Source organism: Lagopus leucura, unplaced genomic scaffold (assembly GCF_019238085.1).
Source record: "Lagopus leucura isolate 7727_CA_CO unplaced genomic scaffold, USGS_WTPT01 Super-Scaffold_100157, whole genome shotgun sequence".
Lineage (NCBI taxonomy): Eukaryota > Metazoa > Chordata > Aves > Galliformes > Phasianidae > Lagopus > Lagopus leucura.
Genome location: NW_024962334.1, coordinates 46065236 through 46085760, shown reverse-complemented (window position 1 = coordinate 46085760; position 20525 = coordinate 46065236). Strand labels below are relative to the sequence as shown.

Genomic DNA, 20525 nt, shown 5'->3' with positions numbered 1-20525 from the left:
TGAACAATACCAATCAGTTAAAATGGGGCGTTGTGCAGTGTGTAAATCCATGAGATTAACTGAGAGACAAAGCCAAGAAGCGTGCCAAATTGGTCTCAAAACCTAAAAGTGATGTGAAGAAATGTCAATTTATAAAACTTGCTGTGTATTTCCTCTTGTGCTGTGTGCCTGTGAATTATGTAAGATCCACATGCTTGTTTAGTGTAATTATTTGAAAGCCATTCATAACAATGGCTTCCATAAGCTCTCACTTCAGGAAGCCTTTCATAGTTTATAACGCTCATGAAAATGATGTCTGCAGAGCTGAAGAAATTAGTGCACGATATAAACTGCTGCTGCTATAATAAACTTTAATTCAATTATCATATCACAAAAACTAGTGGAAGGAGGGGGATGTCTTTTGTTTTGTTATTCTCACAATTCCAGATGATCTTAAAGGTAGTTTGGGGAATAGTTCTGGCTCCATCACAATGGGCTCCTTCTAAAGCTTGTTAGTGTCACTGAATACAGTAAGCCTATTAGCTTTGTTCTGATTCATTATTCATCTTTGCATAGTGGAGCAAGAAGACGTACAAGCCATCCTAGGCAGCCAAAACACTTTGGAGTTTGTGGCTCTTCTTGAAATTAGTACATAATGTCTCTCCCCTGCAGTGGAGAAAGCAAGTGCCAAAATATTACCTAATGATAATGAGGAAGTAACCGCTTTGGCATATGAAATATTTTTTCCTGTGTGTGAGGGGAAGTAAATGCTATAAATTTTCCTGAACAAGCCTCTGTTTAATGTCAAGTGCAGAAGCTACTATTAATTAGTGGAGGGAAATATTAGTCTGCAAGCAGGAGTGAAGGGTTTTGTGTTTTGTTTTTTTTATTTAACTGAATTGCTATGTACTTCCAGCACTGAAAATGTAGGGTTGAGCATGTTTGTAGTCAGATTGATGAAGTGGTTGACTAAAAGTGTAGTGAGGCATATGTCCCAAGGGCATAATGCTGCATCTATTAACTATGCGAGTTTCATTATACTGTTTAATGTCTGTGTTTTTTGTGTGGAAGTCAGAGATGGGTGTATGCAGTGCCCCTTTATGTTCCACATGCAGAGAAGCTTGTGATAGAACAGCTCCAGTTGCTCAGCCCAAGATTGTAACTTCCATCAGACTGTGGCTTCTTGTACCTTCAAAGAGGTGTATTGGACTTCAGAGAGAAAGGAAAAGCAGTTCTTTCCATCTGTTTAGCACTGTAATATTAGTGCTTCCAAGTTGCTGATGAGAAGTGAGGGGGAAGGAAGAAATGGGTGGAGGGTGAGAGGATGTACAACTAAAGAAAGGGACTAGAGACACAGATGCTAACGTTCCCTCATATCTTTCAGGTCAGAGGATACGATTTCAAGGCAGACATCTGGAGCTTTGGGATCACTGCTATCGAACTGGCTACAGGGGCAGCTCCTTATCATAAATACCCCCCAATGAAGGTGAGCAGGTCTCCGGATACTTGTGTTAGACAAAGGATCTGAATGTTCTATGAGCGTCCCAAAGAATTTGGCCAGACCGTTTTGTTGAAGAGCTCGTCCTCTCTATTTGCATCTGTGGATCACAATGTTCTTAGACTTGTTTGAAGTCAGCTTTTAAAAATATGCCGCTTACTCAGCGTTGTCCGAAGCTGTGCACAGTTCTCATTTAGATCTGAGATTCTCCTGGGTCGCCATTCTTGAGGAAAGTGCTGTGTGGCTCAATCCTAGAGCCTCTATAGACAGCAGATGTTAAAGCTATAATGAGTGACTCAGAACATGTTATGTGGCATCCACTGTCACTGAGATGGGGAGCTAATTCCTTTTGTATTGATGGTCCTTCTTGAAACCTCTCAGAAACATGTTACCAATGTTCCCCAAACAACTTGTGTTGTTTAACATGAAAACAATCCTGTTAATCACTGAATGGTGTCAGAAATTCACATCATGAGGAAATGGGAAGGGATTGGCAACATCATTGTTTTATTGAAGTTGAAAAGGAGGAAACTGTCTTGCTTAAATGTTGCAACTTTGAATATCTCTTTGAACATCTTGAATTTAGTTTGGGTGACTTTCTCCAGTTTCCTGTTTCTTGAATTAGGAGCTGCTTTTCACATGCTTCTCTGTCAGGGAATTTGTATTGTAAAGTTACCAGAGTTGACTCCGTTAGTTGATATTTCGAGCACCTTGCCCTTTGTCTGAGCTCTGAGATCATCCTTAGCCCCTCTGAGATCTGATGGGACGTTGTCTTGATCACTGGATCGCAAAACTTCCAGCCCTTTCTACATTTCACAGAATCACTCAGAATTGTATGAGTTGGAAGGGACCTCTGGAGGTCATCCAGTCCAACCTCAGTGCTAAAGTAGTTTCCCTGGAGTAAGTTACAGATCCCATCCTCTTGAAGGCCACTTTGTTTCTACCCTTGGTATGCATGCTTGCTCAAATTGAACAGGAGGGGGTGGAGAGTCCTTTTAGTAGGTAGTTTATGGTTGGGCTGGTCCCAATTTTAAGCACATCGTATACTAAGTTTTCTTCTTTTTAGTCCTTGAGTTGATGGAGAGCTATGCAAAGTGAACGTCATCTCTTTAGAACTCAGTGCATACCCTTCTACGTTATGACAGCATTTTTGGAGTCCACTAGCTCCTGATTTATTAGGGCAGGGACAAACACGTACAGCTTTAAATGCCAGGTGTTTAATTCTTGTTGAACAGTATAATTTCAAGATTTGCATCAGTTCTGTGTAGAGGCTGAGAGAATGGCTGAGTGGTTTAGAAATATCATTCAAATTCATACCGTATCAGTGACTGTGGCAGTGCAGTGAGGAGTTGAGGGAAATGTCATGCTGATTTAGCTGTAGCTGTTTTCACTGACACTTTGTGATCTGATATTTGGTAGTGTTTTGCAGTAGCTTCTGCAAAACTTCTCTTTATTGTTGTCAGTGCATGGCTTGCAGCATTGAATACAAAGATCACCTATTTGGTATCATGTTGTCACACAGTAGGTAGTTGTTAATCTGCAGTTATATTGGATATGGGTTCCAGTCATGCCGCCTGCAAGAGGATTTCTGTTTCATATATGGAATGCAGTTGTATTTCACTGCAGATTAATTTTCGTGCACAGCAAAATGGCCCGTGCATTAAGTGACTCTCCAAAGAAAGGGGAAAAAGCAGGGACTTCTCTGTAGGCTGTATAATTTCAGCTAGATTGATGGGCTTTCTCTGCCCTAAGCAATATAGCTGTAGAAAGAAAGCTTTTTAAGCGTGCTGTTTGCTTCCTTTTCTAAAAATAGAAATTCATCTGGATGTAGGTGACAAGTGGAAATGGAAATCAGTCATTTTCTTCCTTTCTTTGAGAAAGTATGAGTGATGTAAAGAAACTAATCAGTTCGTCTTGATGTGTAGGCGTGTAAGAAATGTCTTCACTTGTCATTGCAGCGGTACGTGGAAGGGAGCATTCCTGGTGTTTCATATTGCCCTACTGCTTTTATAAAAGTGTTACAGGATTTTACACAAATCTCATTTCTGGTTACAAGATACCTGCAGGGGAATCTAAACAGTCTTTGAGGTTTTCATGAAACATGTAGATGTGGCACTTTGGGACGTGGTGGTGGTGAGTTGGCAGTTGGACTAGATGATCTTAGAGGTCTTTTCTGACCTTAATGATTCTGTGAATCCAATGCTTGTATAACTACTCATCTGAAATGAGGAAGGCTGTTAAGAGTAGGGACATTGGGACTAGATGATCTTAGAGGTCCCTTCCAACCCAGGCGGTTGATTCTAAGATGATGATTCTAAGTTCTGCTGTGTTTATGCCTTTCATCACACCAAACTTGCCTGGATGCTTGACCCGTGGGCTGCAGTGTGGGCCAGAAGATTCAATGGAAGATAGTGACGTGGGCTGCTGGTTATAAATCAGACTAGCTTCCTGAGAACTGAAGGGATGGTAATGCTCCCTAGTATTGATGGATGACTTGTGGAACTCTCAGCTGACAGTCAGAATTTGTAGAGGTTTGAAGCTTTGGAAGTAAGCTGTTATCTCAATGATTGTAGGAAGCAGAGAGAAGAGGAGAAACCCTGTAGTTGCCTTGAGGAAAAGGTAATGGGGTGAGTTCTCATTGTAAGATGAAGGAGGACACTGCTGAAACTGTTAAGAAAAGAATTGGTCTGAGTTCAGTTTTCCCTCCTGAGAGTTGCTGTAAGGATCAGTCCTTGTTAACTCAGATATTTGATAAAAATGCTTGTTTAAAATGCTGTGATGCAAAGCTGTGTCCTTTATATAGAGGCCAAGAAAAATCTCATTGCCAATAGACATAATTCTTCCAGGTTTTAATGCTGACACTACAAAATGATCCCCCGTCTTTGGAAACCGGTGTGCAAGATAAGGAGATGCTGAAGAAGTATGGGAAATCTTTCAGGAAGATGATTTCATCGTGCCTACAAAAAGACCCTGAAAAAAGGTGAGACCTGATAAGAACAAAGTAAACTTAAGAAGAAACAACCCTCAAGACTCATTCTGTTTCACTTTTTAAAGTGGTACACTCTCTGCTTCTCTAGCCTTATGAATGCAGCAATGTGTGGCTGCAAATTCTTTTGGCTGTCCTTACTTTTAAGGATAAATGTCTGGCATTGTGCCTTTCATTTGGGTACACGTCTTTCATTTGGGTTAATGAGTGCATCCCAGTCCCTGCTAGCATAGAGCCCTTCTCCCCCTTGCCACCACCAACAGGTGACTGCAGTTCATGCTTTGTTTCTCCTCAGAACTGCTCTGTGTTTATAAACCAGAAATTACGTGTTGGGCAATGTGTCCTTATTTGTGAAGCTTTGCAAACAAACTTCTAAAAACTTGCCAGCGCAAAGAAGGCTCTCAGTGTAGTTTTGACTTGATTAATTATAACTCATGTTTATTCTGGGGGCAAAATACCAGGAAAAAACAGTGGCAAATTTTACCTAACATGTTTTCATCAATACACATTGCTTAAGTCAGCTGATGGCACTTTCAGTCTTCTTTGCAACTGCAACCTGACTGCTCAGTGGTGGTAGAAATATTGACCAGGACGTGGTGCATATGTTGTGGTTGGTTCCCAGGACACCACTGTGTGATGGCACTGTGTGATGGCACTGTGTGAAGCCACATGAAGGTCTTCCTGTCTGGTGCTGTTTAAAACCCCACAGCCCATCACGTGGGAAAGCTCAGAAGATGGTGAAAGGAGCGTTGGATCTGCATTAAAAATAGCATTCCTTAAAAATGCAAAGCAAAAAAAAAAAAAAAAAAAAGTATTTCCACAGGTCATTTTTTTTAATATTTATACTTCTTCATTTTCTTTTTTCTCTCTAAGTAAGCTAATTCTGGAAAGGGAAATGTCTCTTCATAAAGTATAAATTGTGGAGATATTTTCCAGTTCCTTCCTGTGCTGGATTCTGGAACAAAAGCTTCTCACACATCATGAGATGGATTGGAGGGGGGTTCTCTCTCTTCTAACAGTCTTTACATTTGAAATGCTAAAGGAGTCCAGTAGAGTGCTTGATAAATGCACAAAACACATTTTTCCCCCAGCTTGATATTATTCTTTTTCATTTTTCAAGCACGTCCTATCCCTGCAGGTTAGAACGTGTGATTAGAATTAAACGTAATTACTTTCAATCGTGGCATCCCCCATCTCTCTTCTCAAGCACCACTAACAACCACTGTAATCATCTTTACTATGGGAGCAGGAGGTCTGCCCGTGAAGAGCAACCTGCAAAATCAGATATGTTTATGCAAGCATGCAGGCTGTTAAAGAAGAGTTACTGAATTGCTTTTACAGTGTTTTTGCTCACTTGTAATAATGTCTCCCCTGCTATGAGGTGAGAGGCTTCTCTGGCATAGTCTGAAGTGAATGCCCTTTTTAAGTCAGGAACCACACAACGTAGGCAGTTTGCAGTAGGGTAAGTGTTGTAAGCTGCTGCTTTCTCATGGAGGCCTGAATTTTTGGAATACAGGGGCAAATGGCTGTTTCTTACTTGTCAATGTTTGTCCTAACATGTAACTTAAAAGGGAGGAGCTAATTACACATATTTATAATGAAGCATTTCTGGAATAAGTCTCACTAGCACACGGTAGGTACTGCACTCCTTCAGTAGGTGATGATCCTTCATCTGAATTCCCAGCAAATTGCTTCTGTGATTCTGTCAGCTAGGCTGTAAGAATAGGAACAGGGCTTTTTGCTGAGTGAACTCACAGTAGGCTTTGCTCAGAATACACTGCCACTTAAAAGAATGTTTGATTACACTGACTAACTCCTAGGGCAGCTAGGAGGTGCAGGAGGTGATGCCCTTATGAGATGCAGCAACCTGTAAGACTTGAGTTGAAATGGAAATTTATAGTGTTTCTTCTGTTTTTATTGACAGACCTACAGCAGCAGAACTTTTAAGGCACAAATTTTTCACAAAAGCAAAGGTAAGGAAACTCTTCTGAAGCTCATCTGTGCAGAGGTTGTAGAGGGGGACTGGTCAGAAGGATGGTGAAAGCTTTACTGATGTGAATGTGAGCTGTTCCAGAAGGCCAGAATTGCTGAATGAGTCGAATGGGTCATTGTGAACAGACAAAATGAAATCTCTCTTCTGTACCTCCTTGTGTTTGCCACTACTAGGATAAATTATTTAGAAATTCTTCAGCGTTTAAATGCCTTTCAGTGGGTTTGAGGATTTTTCCTTCCCTTGTAATGGTGCCATTCTTGCTGTGTGTCCAGACATAAAGGTGTCTGGCAGTAAATGGAGCTCATATTTATATTTTAGTAAACTATAACCTGTCTGCATAAGTCTGTATGCAATACAGTGAATAAGACCCCTGCTGTGTGGAAAGTTGCCTCATGCTATAGAGATAGAAAGTGAAAATCTCATGATGTAAAATAAAAGGAAATTCCCATTCGTAGCTGTGAAGCAAACTGCTTGAGCATGTATCCACAGGTAGCTGATAGAGCATTGGGGTCAGCAATTAATGACAGTAGGTCTCAGCTCTCAGATTAAGATGTGTACAGTAGCCACATAGAGTTTTTATGTTATCATAATGGGATTTTAGGCAACTGATTTGCTTGCAACTTGTTTACTGAGAGCACGCTTGGTGTCCAAAGCGACAGGGAGATGGCTTACACATTGCTAACCTTTCTGTACTTGGCTGATGCCAGTTTTAGTTCATGTTGTACTTCATTGTGTATAAAATTGCCTTCCTGCTTTCATTAAGCTGCTACAGAGTCACGTATTTGCATAGGCAGTGATAGAAAAACATGATTGTAAATGAGGCAGTGCTTAAACCCAGAGGGAATAATGCATGCTAGTCAGTGCTCAATGTTAAATTGCCTTCAGCCATTGACCTCTGCCAAACTGACAGCTGTAACCTGAGGATGAGAAAGTCCAACTTCTATACGCTTTTGAACCAAATGTGAAGATAGTTTATATAATGTAAAGTATGTTTTGGTAGTGCTGAAAGCCACGTATCAAAATGTGGCAGTGTGTGTCTTAAGGAAATGCAATGCCATAGATCATTACAGCAGTTTCCAGTATTTAACCTGCTGTGATTGCTGCATTTGCTCCTGCTCTAACATCACATGTTGCACACTTTTCCAGCCACTCAAACTGCTGCTGCCCCAATACCTGTGGGTAGGGATTCCCATGTCCTTGCCTGCCTGACTTCTGAGAGGTGCCTTTGGTAAGACAGGCATAAATGTAGGGGTAAGAAACAGCAGTGTGGCTTAGATCCAGGTTCTGTGGTACCTGCAAAGAGCAGGATATCAGATGCTGCTATGCAGTGAGCACAGCTGTGTTCTCCAGTAAATCAGACAGAGTTTTGCTCAGTTTCTCAGTTGTCAGTTTCTTATCATCTGCATAAGGAAAATGCAACTACTAACTTAGAAGGTATTTAGGATAAAGCATCATACGTTGTGGTACAAAGGAAGATAGCAGTAAAATTGTCCTTAGAGTTGATCTCTCTTTGAGAGGAAAAGAGGGTGAAGCATATAACAAACTATGTTATTAGAAATTATTTTAAACAGCTTAATTATCAGATGCCCTGAAGGAATCAAAGGGCATTTCTAGCAGTGTGAATGTTTAGTTATTTTCCTTTTTTTCTTTTGCAGAATAAAGAGTTTTTACAAGAGAAGATGTTACAGAGAGCACCAACAATTACTGAAAGATCCAAAAAGGTACTGCAAAGCTGCTGGGCTCTTGCTGTTACAACTGTACTAGTTTCTTAATGAGCGTGATTGTAGTGCAGTATTTCCTAGATATAGCTAGATGTTCTATTAAACACTTGAACACGCTGACTGAAGATGCATTTCTCCTTTTAAAACAAAACAACTCTAGAAGCAATCTCCTTGACCTGTGTGTTCTCTGTCGTTGTGCTGAACAGGTGAGGAGGGTCCCAGGATCCAGCGGGCGTCTCCATAAGACTGAGGATGGCGGCTGGGAATGGAGTGATGATGAACTAGATGAAGAAAGTGAGGAAGGCAGAGCAGCAATTTCACAGCTCAGGGTGGGTCCTCAGACTCCAACAGCTTTGTGTTGTGTTCTAACTGTAGTATGTTTAAATATGCCTGGCATGGGTCAAGCTTTGTTCTAAGTATGATGCGCAGTAAGTTGTTGTTATCCCTCCCCTCAAGTTTGCAGCCAAACCAGAGAAAGCAGACTGAAGGTTGAAGTTCTTACTGATTTCTTTTCTGTAGTCGTTCTGGGGCACAGCTGGTCTAATTCAGGGATGTTGAGCATAATTGAGAGCAGGAATTCAGACAGCGTGCTCCCGGCTTGGCATGCTCATTCACTTGAGCTTAGTTATTCTTTGTTTTTAAGGCTACTGTCTGTTTGAGGTGCTTTCTTCTGGAAGGGTCAGGAGAGATTTTGTCCTGCACTCTTCAAGATGAAACTGGAATCAATGTGGCCTGTTCTTATGGCTGATGTCTGAAACAGAATCGAGTTCTTTACTCTCGGTTACACTGAGATCTATTAATCCCTAGTAGAAAATCCCATTGCATCCCTGAAGTTGCAAAGAGGGAGTTGGTCTGGCACTTGAAAATCCCCCCCAGCTACACGCCTGTCCCCACAACACATGCAGCCTGTCCCCTAGGAACGCAAATGAGACATGCATAGTCTTCCTCCCTCTAGTCAGCAGTGCAGAATTTTCACTGTAGTGGCTTTCTTGTGTTATGTGTTTCCTTCTCAGTGAAGTAGGCAGCTTGAAGTGCATTTCAATTGTTCTGCTGAGTTCTTGAGATAGGAAAGGGTATCTAGAGGAAGATCTTCCATATGGAAAAAAAAACCCACATTGGGTTTGAAGCATTTATTCCTTAACAGCTTCCACTTTTCTCATCCTTCTGCTGGTGTGATCTATGTAGAAATTTAGTATTTGAAGACATATTTAGTTCCTTTAGCATCTTTTGAAGCCATAGGTTTTTCAGATAGCTGTTAGTATACCAATTCCATGTAATAATTTGTGTTAACAGCTATGTGACTTTTAAGAGCTCACTGTATCCACTCCTTCCTGCAGTTAAGGAGGATCTCTTGGTTCCTGGTGGGTATTACTGAAATTCTTTATAAGCTCAAGTCCTCTAAATCTCTCTTACAGACTAAAATACAATCAATCTGTAGGATGGAATACTGTAAAAAACCCTAACTATTTCAGAGGTTAATTAGAACTTGCTCTATCTTGTCAGAATCCTATCAACTAATCCCACTTACCGTGTTTTGAACAGTTCTTAGATGTTTCATTCCTTTTACACAGAAAAACACATGTTTACAAGCTCCTTTTCAAGTTACTTTGTTTGCTTGCTTTTCTTGGAGCTTTGGCACATTTCCTTGTACTACAGTCTTTTCTCATCTCTTTAATTTGGGACGTTCCTGGCCTTCACTTTTGGACCCTGGGCATCTGTGCAGCCCAGAGGGAAAAGCACAGGAGCCCCTATGCACCTCTTCCATTTGATCCCCTTTTTAGACTTGGATTTAAATTGCAAACATTTGTTACAAATACTGTGATGTTATGGAGTATTAATTCTGTGTTCTGGCCATATTTCAAATGCCACATCAATTCCACCTGCCTGTAATCCCTTCACAGTTTTACTGAATTGGTGAATAGTGTGAGTTTAGACTGTAGCCTTTATTTATTCCTGCTGCACCTGAGTTTTACTGCTGTCACCCTTAAAGGATGGCTTATTGGCTGACTTTATTTGCTGAAGTACTTCACTACTATCTTCTATGAAAGCTTTACATAAATAGTTTGTATTTGCTGTCAGTTTCCACTGTACAGAAAAAACAAGGTGGATTTAATACATAAAGTGTGTGTTTTACAAATATGTTGCTGAGTCTGCACCTGAAAGCAGACAAATATTAACACTAAAAAAGTTTTCTGCCTGTGTGCATGTATATTTAAGCATGTCCTCTCCAATCATCCTATTTATGCCTTAAGTAAATGTATTCTAATATTTCTCTTATTTCCATTCTGCCTGTTCATGCTTTTTCCTCAGTTTACCTCTGTTTGCCTTTTATCTGAGCTGGTTAGCTGCAGGGCAGGGCTTGTGTGCCGTGCTTGTCTGTCCAGTGTCTGACACACTGATCTTTTGGACAAGCTCTGAGTTATTCTTTGAGGCACCCGGGTGCTCTTGGATGTGAACTTTCTGCCTGAGAGAACAGCACTAAAGCTGTGGCCTGCAGATGTGGAGCATTGCTATTTACCTCTGGGAGCAATGCCGTATTTTTCATCTTTGCCTGGTCGCTGTCAAGTGAAGGCTTAACACATCAAGATGGATTTCAGCCTTTACCCTTCCAGGTTGGATTTCAGCGTTTACCTTTCCAGCTGCATGACTTCTTTTTCCTGACACTGTCTGCAATTAGTCAGTGTGAAGGAGCTGTTCCTTCTCCTTCTGTCCAGATGGCTTTTTGCAAATTGCTATTCTCTGAGTAAGACTATTTCTTTTTCTCTAGTGAGATGCCTCTGGGTCATACATTACAAATTGTCCTGACCTGTACTGGTTAAGTCATTGGCATTGGCTGTTGCATAAATTGCCCCTGGTTTAGTGGCATGATAACTTTTGTTCTGTCAGACTCATATCAGGCTGTCTTTTAGGCACTAGGTGTAGAACGCTCATTTTGTTAATCCCAGTGTGGACCTATCTAATCTCTGTACAGTAATTGGACCTGTTAGAAGCCAAAAATGCAGGCTATCTTAATTGCAGAGCTTTTCAGGAATTCTTGGCAATTCCTTTCTGTCCATGTGAAATAATTGATGCTTGTTGTCTTTTTTTACTGATAAGCAAAGATTGACCACATTGCTTTGATTGCACTTTCCTTCCCATTACGCTGATTTTTGTTTCACTGCTGAACTTGTGCATAGCTGTCAGTTTTCTGCTCTCTCTCAGGGAGAGCATAGCATCATGCAGAGTCCAAGAGCAAGGAGAAGCAGGAAGGAGATTTCTCTATGAAGCAGCATATATAAGGCTGTTGTTTTTTTCTCAAGACTTTGTATGGTTTAAGTAAGTTAGCTTGCAAACAAGTTCTCAGCAAAGTTTATCAGCAAAGGATGTGTTTCCTAATGGCATTTTATAAAGCAGACTTGTTTATCTTTTTCTGTGAGATTTGGGTAGCTTAGAATGGACCTTGCACGAACAGTTTGAGTTGATCTTGAGTTATCTTGAAGAATGCTTGATCTTGATATTGGTTAACAATTAGAGCAGCTTATGTACTGTGTACCACTGTATGCCAGCTATAGCTCCTGAGACATGACTGTGTGTTTCTGGATATTATAGTATGAATAGATTGCCACCAAATTGTGGCTTTCATTTCATTGTACATCTTAATATCTATATGTAATTTAAAAAAAAAAAAAAAAACAGTAAGTTTTATACATTCAGTACAACTCTGACAAGTCCTAGTTGATAAGTTTAGTTTCTGTCAAGGCAGTGACAACCTTTTCTTGTTGTTTTTTTTTTTCAGTCTCCCAGAGTGAAAGAACCTGTACAGAATTCAGAGGTAAATATTAAATGTGAATGTCTTCCCAAATATGGTAGCTTCTGATTATTTCTGTCATAAATACACTGAGTAGGAATCTCTGCTCAAAACTGTGAAATAAATCTCTAGTAGTATTTGATTGCAAACAAAACTTAATTGCAGTTTGTAATCTGCATTCAGCTGTGTCCTGTGCTTCTTACATTAGGAGTATTAGTATATCTTATCTTTCAGTGATAGAGACTGCTTATTTCCTAGAGCATGGACTGTGTCTTTCCTTTTCTGCTTGTTCTACTTTCATCTGTTTTCAACAATTGATTATGAAGGGAAGTCTCAAGAAAGACTGCAGATCTTGTGGTATAATTTTAAGCTAACTCTGAAATCAAAAATGAACCCATAATCCATTTGGGATGAATGTCTCTATTGTGATGCATCCCTTAATATATATTGTGGTTTGAAGATCTAATTCCCAGGCTTTAAGCATCCAAGCTGAGTTATGTTTCCTACATAACTGTGGAGTGAGTTGGAGGGCGCGCTGCAGAAGTGCCATCAAGTTTCGAGTTCTTTGGCCATCATGCCAAAACCAATTATTCTGTTTCAAATATCTGGAGTTAAGAACAACAAAAAGGTTAAACTTTAACTCTCCTCTCTCTCTCCACAGTTAAATTGTGTATACGTTTTCTTGATAAGGGACTATCTTTAGTAAGTGCAGTCCCAAAGAATTCGTTTTATATGCTTTGAAGAACTGGTGCTGTGTAGAAAGGTAGTTTTCACTTGAATACCTAAGTGCTTTGACTCTGACCTTTGTTTTACAAACATAAATTATTGATAGATGCTAAAGTGCCTTACAACTAGCAGAGTTGCTCTATTCTGACTGTCTGGCTAGTAGGATGTATAAGTAGGCTCAAGCCCAAACTCTTGAGTTATTCTTATTCAGACACATTTTGCCTACAGCTATTCCCATCGGCTGAGCCTTCAGCTCCTTCACTCAGTGCTCCAGCACAGGCACCTACTCAACTACCTCAGGCTGCAGGACCACCACCTGCACAACCTCAGGCTGCTGTACCTCCACCTAGTCAGGCTCCTCCAGCAGCCCCAGCAGCAGCTCAGGTAAGATCAGTAACCTTTTGTACTGCCTTTCAGCTTTACACTTCACCATTCAGTTTGAGACATGATGAAATGAAAGAAAGCCTTGACAGTTGCTTGTCTGGAGTTGCACGAGTGCTGCTGTTTACATAGAAGTGACAGCTGGCCTGGTAGCTTGTAAAAGGAAGACAGCTAATGTGAGCTCAGCAGTTCTTCTGGTGAAACTTTCACTGTGGGTGAGCAGTGATTTATGTTTTTATGCCGTTAAGGGAGTGCAGTGTTTGCTTTAAAGTAAGGTTAAAGGTGAGAAGGGAGAGTAATTTCAGTGGCAGCTGCTTGTTCCTGGTGTTTGAGGACAAGTTTTTAAGGTGCACCACAAACAGGTTCTGATTCTGTTTGCTCCATCATCATTGCAGTCTGTGGGATTAGAATGGAGAGAAAAATGAAAGGAAGAAACTAGCACATGTAGGTTCTCCAGGCATCAAAGGAGGGACAGGGGACCTAGGTTTTAACTGTCTTCATAGTAGTCAAAAATAGCAGAGAAACTCTTATCTTTGGGGAACTCTAAATCTTGCGGTATTTTCAAGCAAATCCATTTCAAGCTGAGAGGGGAGAATTGGGAATTTAAAAGCTTGACAAGCCCACAATTAATTTCTAACTGTATCACTACAAATTGTAGGTTTTAGTTCATATAGGCAGACATGCCAAAATTGGAAAGAAGCTCTAACTTGTGTTAAAAAAAGGCCAAACTAAATAATTACGGAGATGCTTGGAACGTTTCTTGTGGTTAAGCACTGCAGAGTGTGCCAAACTCCTGAGTGATGGCACCTCTTCGTAAAAGACACTAATGTTCATATTTGTTGATGGGCAGAAGCTGTCTCTGTTGGATGGGTCCAAGGTAGCATCACCCACTGGCAGATGCAGGGAGAAGAAACTTGGCAGTGTTGGTCAGAAAAATAACTTAGACTTGCTCCTTCCTAGAAACATTTCATTGTTTTGTTTTAGAGAAAGAGAAAAGATACGTACATCGCTTCACTGCAGTCAGCTCATGTTCCTGTTTACAAAACCATTAAAGACAGTGCATTAGTCATTAAACAAAAACAGTGGAGATGAGATCTGTCACATTCTTGGCTATGTTAGAAGTAGCTTTAATGCTTAAATCAAACTTTCACATCTCTTGGGGGGGGGAAAAAAAAAAAGGCCAGTATTTAATCCCTGAATTCTATGCAGCAGTTGAAACACCAGAGCAACAGTGAAGGCCAGGACTCATCAGTTCAGTAAATTGATGTTGCCTTGTTGGCCTCAATTAAAGTGCTTTGATTTTCACTAGTAGAATATCCTGTTCCCTGCCACTATGGCCCAATAGCTTATTTATTGGTAGCTTGTCCTATGTTGAACTTTATGGTGTTCTTCCTTATAGCTTTCCTTTGGTTCTTGTAGCTTGTTCACTCCCTTTATGCAGACCTCTGTGCTTTCTATAATCTTCCGCTTATTTTCACTGGTAAAGCTTACAGCTTCAGCAGATCCCAGACTGTGATCAGTAGCTCTGAGCTGCATTGGTGGCAGAAGAGCACCAAGACATGGAGTAGAATATGATTCTGAAACAAAGGGTGATAATTATCTCTCGTGAAAAAGCAGACGATCTGGATGAAAGAAGGAACGTGGTCAAGATTTCTAGGCTTAAATTCTCAGCTAGGCTTTGTCTGTTCTGTTACTGCAGATTTAAAATCCCTGGCTCAGCATGTGCAGCATAGATAATTTGTACAGAGAAAGAGTAATTGACTTTTTTCAGTTAGAGTGGGTTTTTGGTTGCTTTTTTTTGTGGAGTTTGATTAATAATTAATTCTTCACTGGAAGTATCACAAGTGCTATGAAGATGGATCTTTCCTACTGGAAATCTGCTGCTGAGCAATATAAAATGCTTTGACTTCAGGTACCAGTAATTACTCAGAACTAATTTAAAAGTGAAAATAAGTATCTAGATACTCCTAAAGCCCCCAGTTTCACTAAAAAGTAATTGGGAGTATATCCTAATCTACCAATTAATTTTTTTCCTGTGTACTCTTCACAATTGTATCACATTTGTAAGTCAGATATTTGGGGCAGAGATTAAAATGCAGGAGGTCTTGAAGTGCCTGATGAGTGGCAAGCACTTCATGATGAGGATGAGTGCCTGAAAACCTTAATTTTTTGAGGCAAAACAAGCACTCTCTTTACAGTTAGCATCTACTCTGAAGTTTCCTGCTAATTTGACATTTCAAAAAGTTGTGTAGTATTTCCTCTTCTAGAGACAATTGCAGAGCACATCCTGATTTACTATTTAAGCACAGAGCTTTCCCGTTTCATTCTGTCTTGATTTTCATTGTATTGTCAGGACCCCAATCATGAGTTAAATGTTTATTTTTATTCATAGTTGATTGAGTCTATTGCTAGTTTTAATGCTAGAGAAAGGAAGCATTAGTCTGTTTTAAAATAACATAATCCTATTGCAGGCCCCACCTGCCCCTGCTGCAGCTCCGGTACAGGAAGATACAAAAGTCCCCATCAGCCTTGTGCTAAGGTTAAGGTAAGGACACATAACTGATCTCTTATGTCAAAGTGAGTCTTTGTAGAGAGGGACACTGGAAGAACTCTGTAGTGCATCTTGTGTGCCCCTCTAGTTGAAAAGCCACAGCCATGTATTGTTTGTCAGCTTGGATCTATTCACCGTCTGAAACTGGGACTAAGAAAAGCAGTTTTCATCTCATTGGCTTCTCCAGTTTGACAAGAACTAGGTTGAAGAAGGTTTTGATACTTGAATACATCTCCCTAAACTCTGATAGTCCAGGAAGGAAGCTGGGTGCTCCAAAAGAGGGTCAGGGATCCAGGGATTTTGGCCATGTGCCTCAATAGCCAGATAATCCAGCGCAACTTCAGTCGGCTGGTTCTGAGATTGAAGAGCTTTTATCCAATTCAAGACATGGGTTCTGGGTCACGTCCCTGGAAAAGGCAGAAAAACGGTTATAAGTGCACTCTAGCATCATTTCTCATTTAAGGAATCTGCCTCTTGCTTCCATGGACATCTTGGTTGCAGATGGGCACTTGGTTGGTTCTTCTGAGCATCGTATCACAGTTGTTCTTGGGTGGCTGCATCCACAGAATGAGAGTGCTTGCTTCCTCTGAACGTTGTGCTCCAGGGACAAAGCTGCTCATAGCTATGAGTTGCTGACAGTGGAACAGTGTGGCACTGTACCAGTGAACTGACACTCACATATTGTAAACTTCTGCCCACTCCATGCTCTGTGAAGTAGACAGGAATGGTGTTGAGAGCTTGGCTTCCAGACACACAGCCGAGTGAACGGTTTCTGCCATTCAGGGAGGAAAAGCATAGTGAACTGGAGTTTTCTTCACAGACCAATTCTTTGCTGGTAGCACAGTGTTCTCTTGAACGTTGCTTAGTGCAATGAAATGTTCTCTTCCATATAACGTTTTCTTCTTCCCACAGGAATTCAAAGAAAGAACTCAATGATATCCGATTTGAATTTACACCAGGGAGAGGTGAGCTGGTGTGACATTCTGGTGCGTGAGGGTGGTTTGGTTAAAGGGACCTTTTGTGTTCAGTATTGTTCAGTTGTGTGTATGGAGATGCTGTGAGAGTGTCTGCCTCTTGTGCCTTCCCACAGGTATTCCAAGGCTTGACTTATGATTGAGCTGTTAGCTCAATTGAGCACTGCAGCTAAGAGGCCTCTCATGTAAAACTGTTACAAATATGACTGAGTTACAGCCATTCCATGCATTTTAGCTTGCAGTCTGGAAGCATAGCTCAGAACTGAATTACTGCACTGCTGTAAGCAGTAGGCTGGTTGACGTATGGAAGTGTGTGGTTTTCCCCTTTCCCTTCTGTGACTTTTGATCCCATATTGAAAATGAATAGCTAGAAGAAGAACTGATCTGAGAAGATAGCAATGCAGATATTACAGAATCACAGAATGGCCCAGGTTGGAAGGGACCTCAAGGATCATGAATCTCCAACCTCTCTGCCACATGCAGGGCCACCAACCTCCCCATTTAATACCAGACCAGGCTGCCCAGGGTCCCATCCAACCTGGCCTGCCTTGAACACCTCTAGAGAAGGGGCATCCACAAATCATTAGTTTGCTGGGCTTTCCCCTTCCACGTGAGTGATCTGTCTCCCTACCAAGTCACCCTTTTATTGTGGAGTAGACATACAAGCCTAGAACTTGCCTATGTAAATGTCTGGCTTGCAGCAGGTTGAGGCAGTTCTTTAGGCTGCCTCACTACACATTGAAAGACACCTCTTCAATAGGGTGTACTTAAGGAGTGCCCTGAATTGGGTGAGTGGACTTATTTTTTTTTACTGATTTTGAAGGGAACATCTCAGGTGGTTGTGAAGGCCAAGGGCTCTGCAAAGTTTAGAGTAGCCTCAGGATTTGCCCTGACAAGAATAGGGGAAAAGGAGCAAGCCTGGAACTGCACAGTCATTGCAGCTCAGAAAACAGAACTTTTCCAGCTCAGTACAGACAACCTTTTTTGGTCAGCATTAGAAAAGTTAAACTTGAAATGAAAGTCTGCAGCTTGCATACACTGTCTCATGTAAATAACATTTTTGCTGTTTATTTTTTTGTACAAGCTTCTAGATTTCTGTGTGAGACTTGTGTCAGCTGGACAGTTTCTTTTGTGTGGTAACCAGTTGCTGTGTTTCTCCCCAACAGATACTGCTGATGGTGTGTCTCAAGAACTAATTTCAGCAGGGCTTGTTGATGGCAGAGATCTGGTAATAGGTAATTATCAATTGTTTCTTCTGCTCGAACCATTTCAGTCATTTCTGCATCTTTAACATGACCTGATGAGTGGGTGCTGGGAGAGTTCTCCATGGCCTTGATTCTCTACCCCAGTGGCTCTACAAAACTGCTGGTAATTCCAGTGTGCCTAAATATATTTAGGCAATCTTTGGTTCACAAGAATAGGGTCTAGTTGAAAGGATTACAAAGCAAATGTTCCCTGTAATGTGAAATGAAAGTTAATCAATGCATTAACTAAATCAATCTCATCTGACGTAGGCACTGCCAAATTGCTTCACAAGCCTGTACTGCTGATAGGTTCTGCACAAAGAGAGGTTTGGGACTGGAATCAGACAGGCTTTTTTGTTTTAAGGCAGGCTGTGGAAGGAAGTATGAAGCACTATTGCATGCAGTGCACTTGGGCTAAGACAACAGCATGTGTTGCTGCTGCACTCAAGTACATATGAATAACTACATCCAAGAACAGCTTCCTAAATAAACATGCCCCCTTTATGCAACAGGTGGGATTTTAACTGCTAACAGCACCCATATATTTCAGCTACAGAAAGCAAAACTGTTCCTGCAATATCTGGAAAGGCTGCTAGTGCAAAAGTAAATGGGTTTTCAGGCACATTTGGAAAATTGTTACTACTAATTAGACTTTGAGGGGAAAAAGTACTTTTTCAAAAGAAGCACTGTAACAAAAATCTTTAGATTTAAATAAACTGAGTCTAACAGAGGCCAAAATTTTTTGTATCATTTTAAACTGTTCTAAGTTCAACTAATATAAAGAGACCTTATGAGTTTGGGATGGTTTTTCTCTGGCCAGAACTAACATTTGCCCATTTTTCTTGTGTGATTTCAGTTGCAGCTAATTTGCAGAAAATTGTGGAAGAGCCTCAAGCCAACAGATCCGTCACTTTCAAACTGGTATTTATTCCTGTTCCCTAATTGAACAAGCTGTCACTTGCAAAGATAAAACATTGCATATAGATGCTAGTGGTGTCTACTGTGGGCATCTAATGCATGCACTCTAAAACCTCCTTTCCAAAGCTTCCTACTGGTTGTCTAATAGTAGGCAATGCAGGCTCCCATCTTGTCCTCTGAGCAGGACCTGGCTTAAATAGCTGTGTCAGATGATGTGCTAACACGGAGCTTCCCTTGCCCTTGCCTGACCTGTAAGCGTACAAAAATGTTACAGAAGGGTGTTTTCTGGGTCTGGAAGTTACACAGGCCTGGAAATGGCCAAAATATGTCAGGGCAGGTAAGTGGGCAAAAATGTCAGTGACTCCTTGAAGGAGGAGAGTGTCAGAGAAAGAAGAGAAGGGTGATGGGGAATACCAAAGGCAGAGAAGAAAGGCTAGAGGAGGAGAGATAACAGCAGATAGTGAAATGCATAGATAACTATAGTGATAAAGCAAGGGTGTAAACATTTTATAGGCAGTGAGGCCATCAGTTATGTTACTTTTGACCCTTTCCCTGAATAAGCTATTCTTTTCTCCCTGTTCAGTGCATGTATCCCTAGCCAGAGCAGATACTGGCAGAACTTCAGTCCCAGCTCTTAGCTCAAAAAATCCCCAAAAACAAAGCTCAGTTCTAACTTTGGGTGATGCTGGCTGCAGTGCAAAACTGTCTTGTAACTGCTGCCTCCATAAACTGTGTCTGTTGTACCTCATAGTGATACTAAGCATGGTGTGAGTCACGAGGCAGAGCATGTGTGTTGCTATTTGGATCTCTGTTCCTTGTGTTCCAGGCATCTGGTGTTGAAGGCTCAGATATCCCCGATGATGGCAAACTTATAGGATTTGCACAGCTCAGCATCAGCTAAACAATGGCCCCAGGAGATGATTCCCAACAGAGAACCCACGTGTGCATATTTGTAATGCTTCTGTTAGCCTAAAAAAGAACCACTACTGCCAAAGAATTGAACTACAGCCCCCTTCCTAGAAGCTTTAACATTCTCCTTAATAGGATCACAAACCTTCCTGAGATTACCGATGGCGTTTACACCTTTTGTAAACAAGTCTCATGTTTTTGTGTGTCATCTCAAACATGCAGATCCAACATGTCATTGCCTGCATGTTCATGTTATTATTGCCTTACTTTAAAGAAAAATACTACTGAGTACGAAGCGGGGGTTCCACTGCTCTGATGATCTCGCCTAAATGTTTGCTTACATGTGGTTTCATTTTTTTCACTTGCTATTTTTGCACAAGTTTTAATACCGAACAGATCTTTTGTTTTCTTTTTTACCTGCTTCTCCTTCCATCTGAAACACCAGTGTACATGTTGCTTGTGTCACCTGGAGTGCTGAGAAATCTGCTTCTCTTCAGCTGTCTTTTTAAACTGCTGGTTTGAACGCTTGCACCTGAGAAGGCAAGCCAAGTCTTAACCCACAGGAGGGAGAGCCTTCTTCCCTTGTGTTTGTGTTTTTGAGAAGTTCCTCGACTTCAGAGTGTTAGAAGTCAGCTTCCCTTTGTAAACTGCCTTAATTTTTTTTTTATTTTTTATCATTTGGGTTCTCTCCACATGAGTGCCAGGCGTGGCATGACGGCTGAACCTCTTAATTTACGTTAAGCAGTCCTTCCTCAAAACATGTCTTTCAATCTACATCCTTAGATGTAGTTTGTTCTTAAAGCAGAGCAACGAGGCACTGCTGTCTGGAAACTGGTCTTGCAGATGATCAACAAACTC

The 20525-nt window shown here is 41.0% G+C and overlaps 1 protein-coding gene across 2 annotated transcripts in view; it reads left to right on the top strand.

The window, feature by feature from the left end:
• The window catches only part of OXSR1 (oxidative stress responsive kinase 1), an 86494-nt gene extending 65975 nt beyond the window's left edge, over positions 1–20519 (top strand). For both annotated transcript variants that reach the window (XM_042888580.1, XM_042888581.1), the window contains 12 exons: positions 1364–1465; positions 4324–4457; positions 6388–6436; positions 8112–8177; positions 8384–8506; positions 11953–11988; positions 12919–13074; positions 15543–15616; positions 16535–16587; positions 17763–17831; positions 18697–18761; positions 19585–20519. In XM_042888580.1, the coding sequence (XP_042744514.1) occupies positions 1364–1465; positions 4324–4457; positions 6388–6436; positions 8112–8177; positions 8384–8506; positions 11953–11988; positions 12919–13074; positions 15543–15616; positions 16535–16587; positions 17763–17831; positions 18697–18761; positions 19585–19659 (1002 nt within the window). In that variant the 3' untranslated portion in view covers positions 19660–20519. The remainder of the gene's footprint in view (positions 1–1363; positions 1466–4323; positions 4458–6387; positions 6437–8111; positions 8178–8383; positions 8507–11952; positions 11989–12918; positions 13075–15542; positions 15617–16534; positions 16588–17762; positions 17832–18696; positions 18762–19584) is intronic.
• Positions 20520–20525: the final 6 nt, after the last annotated feature.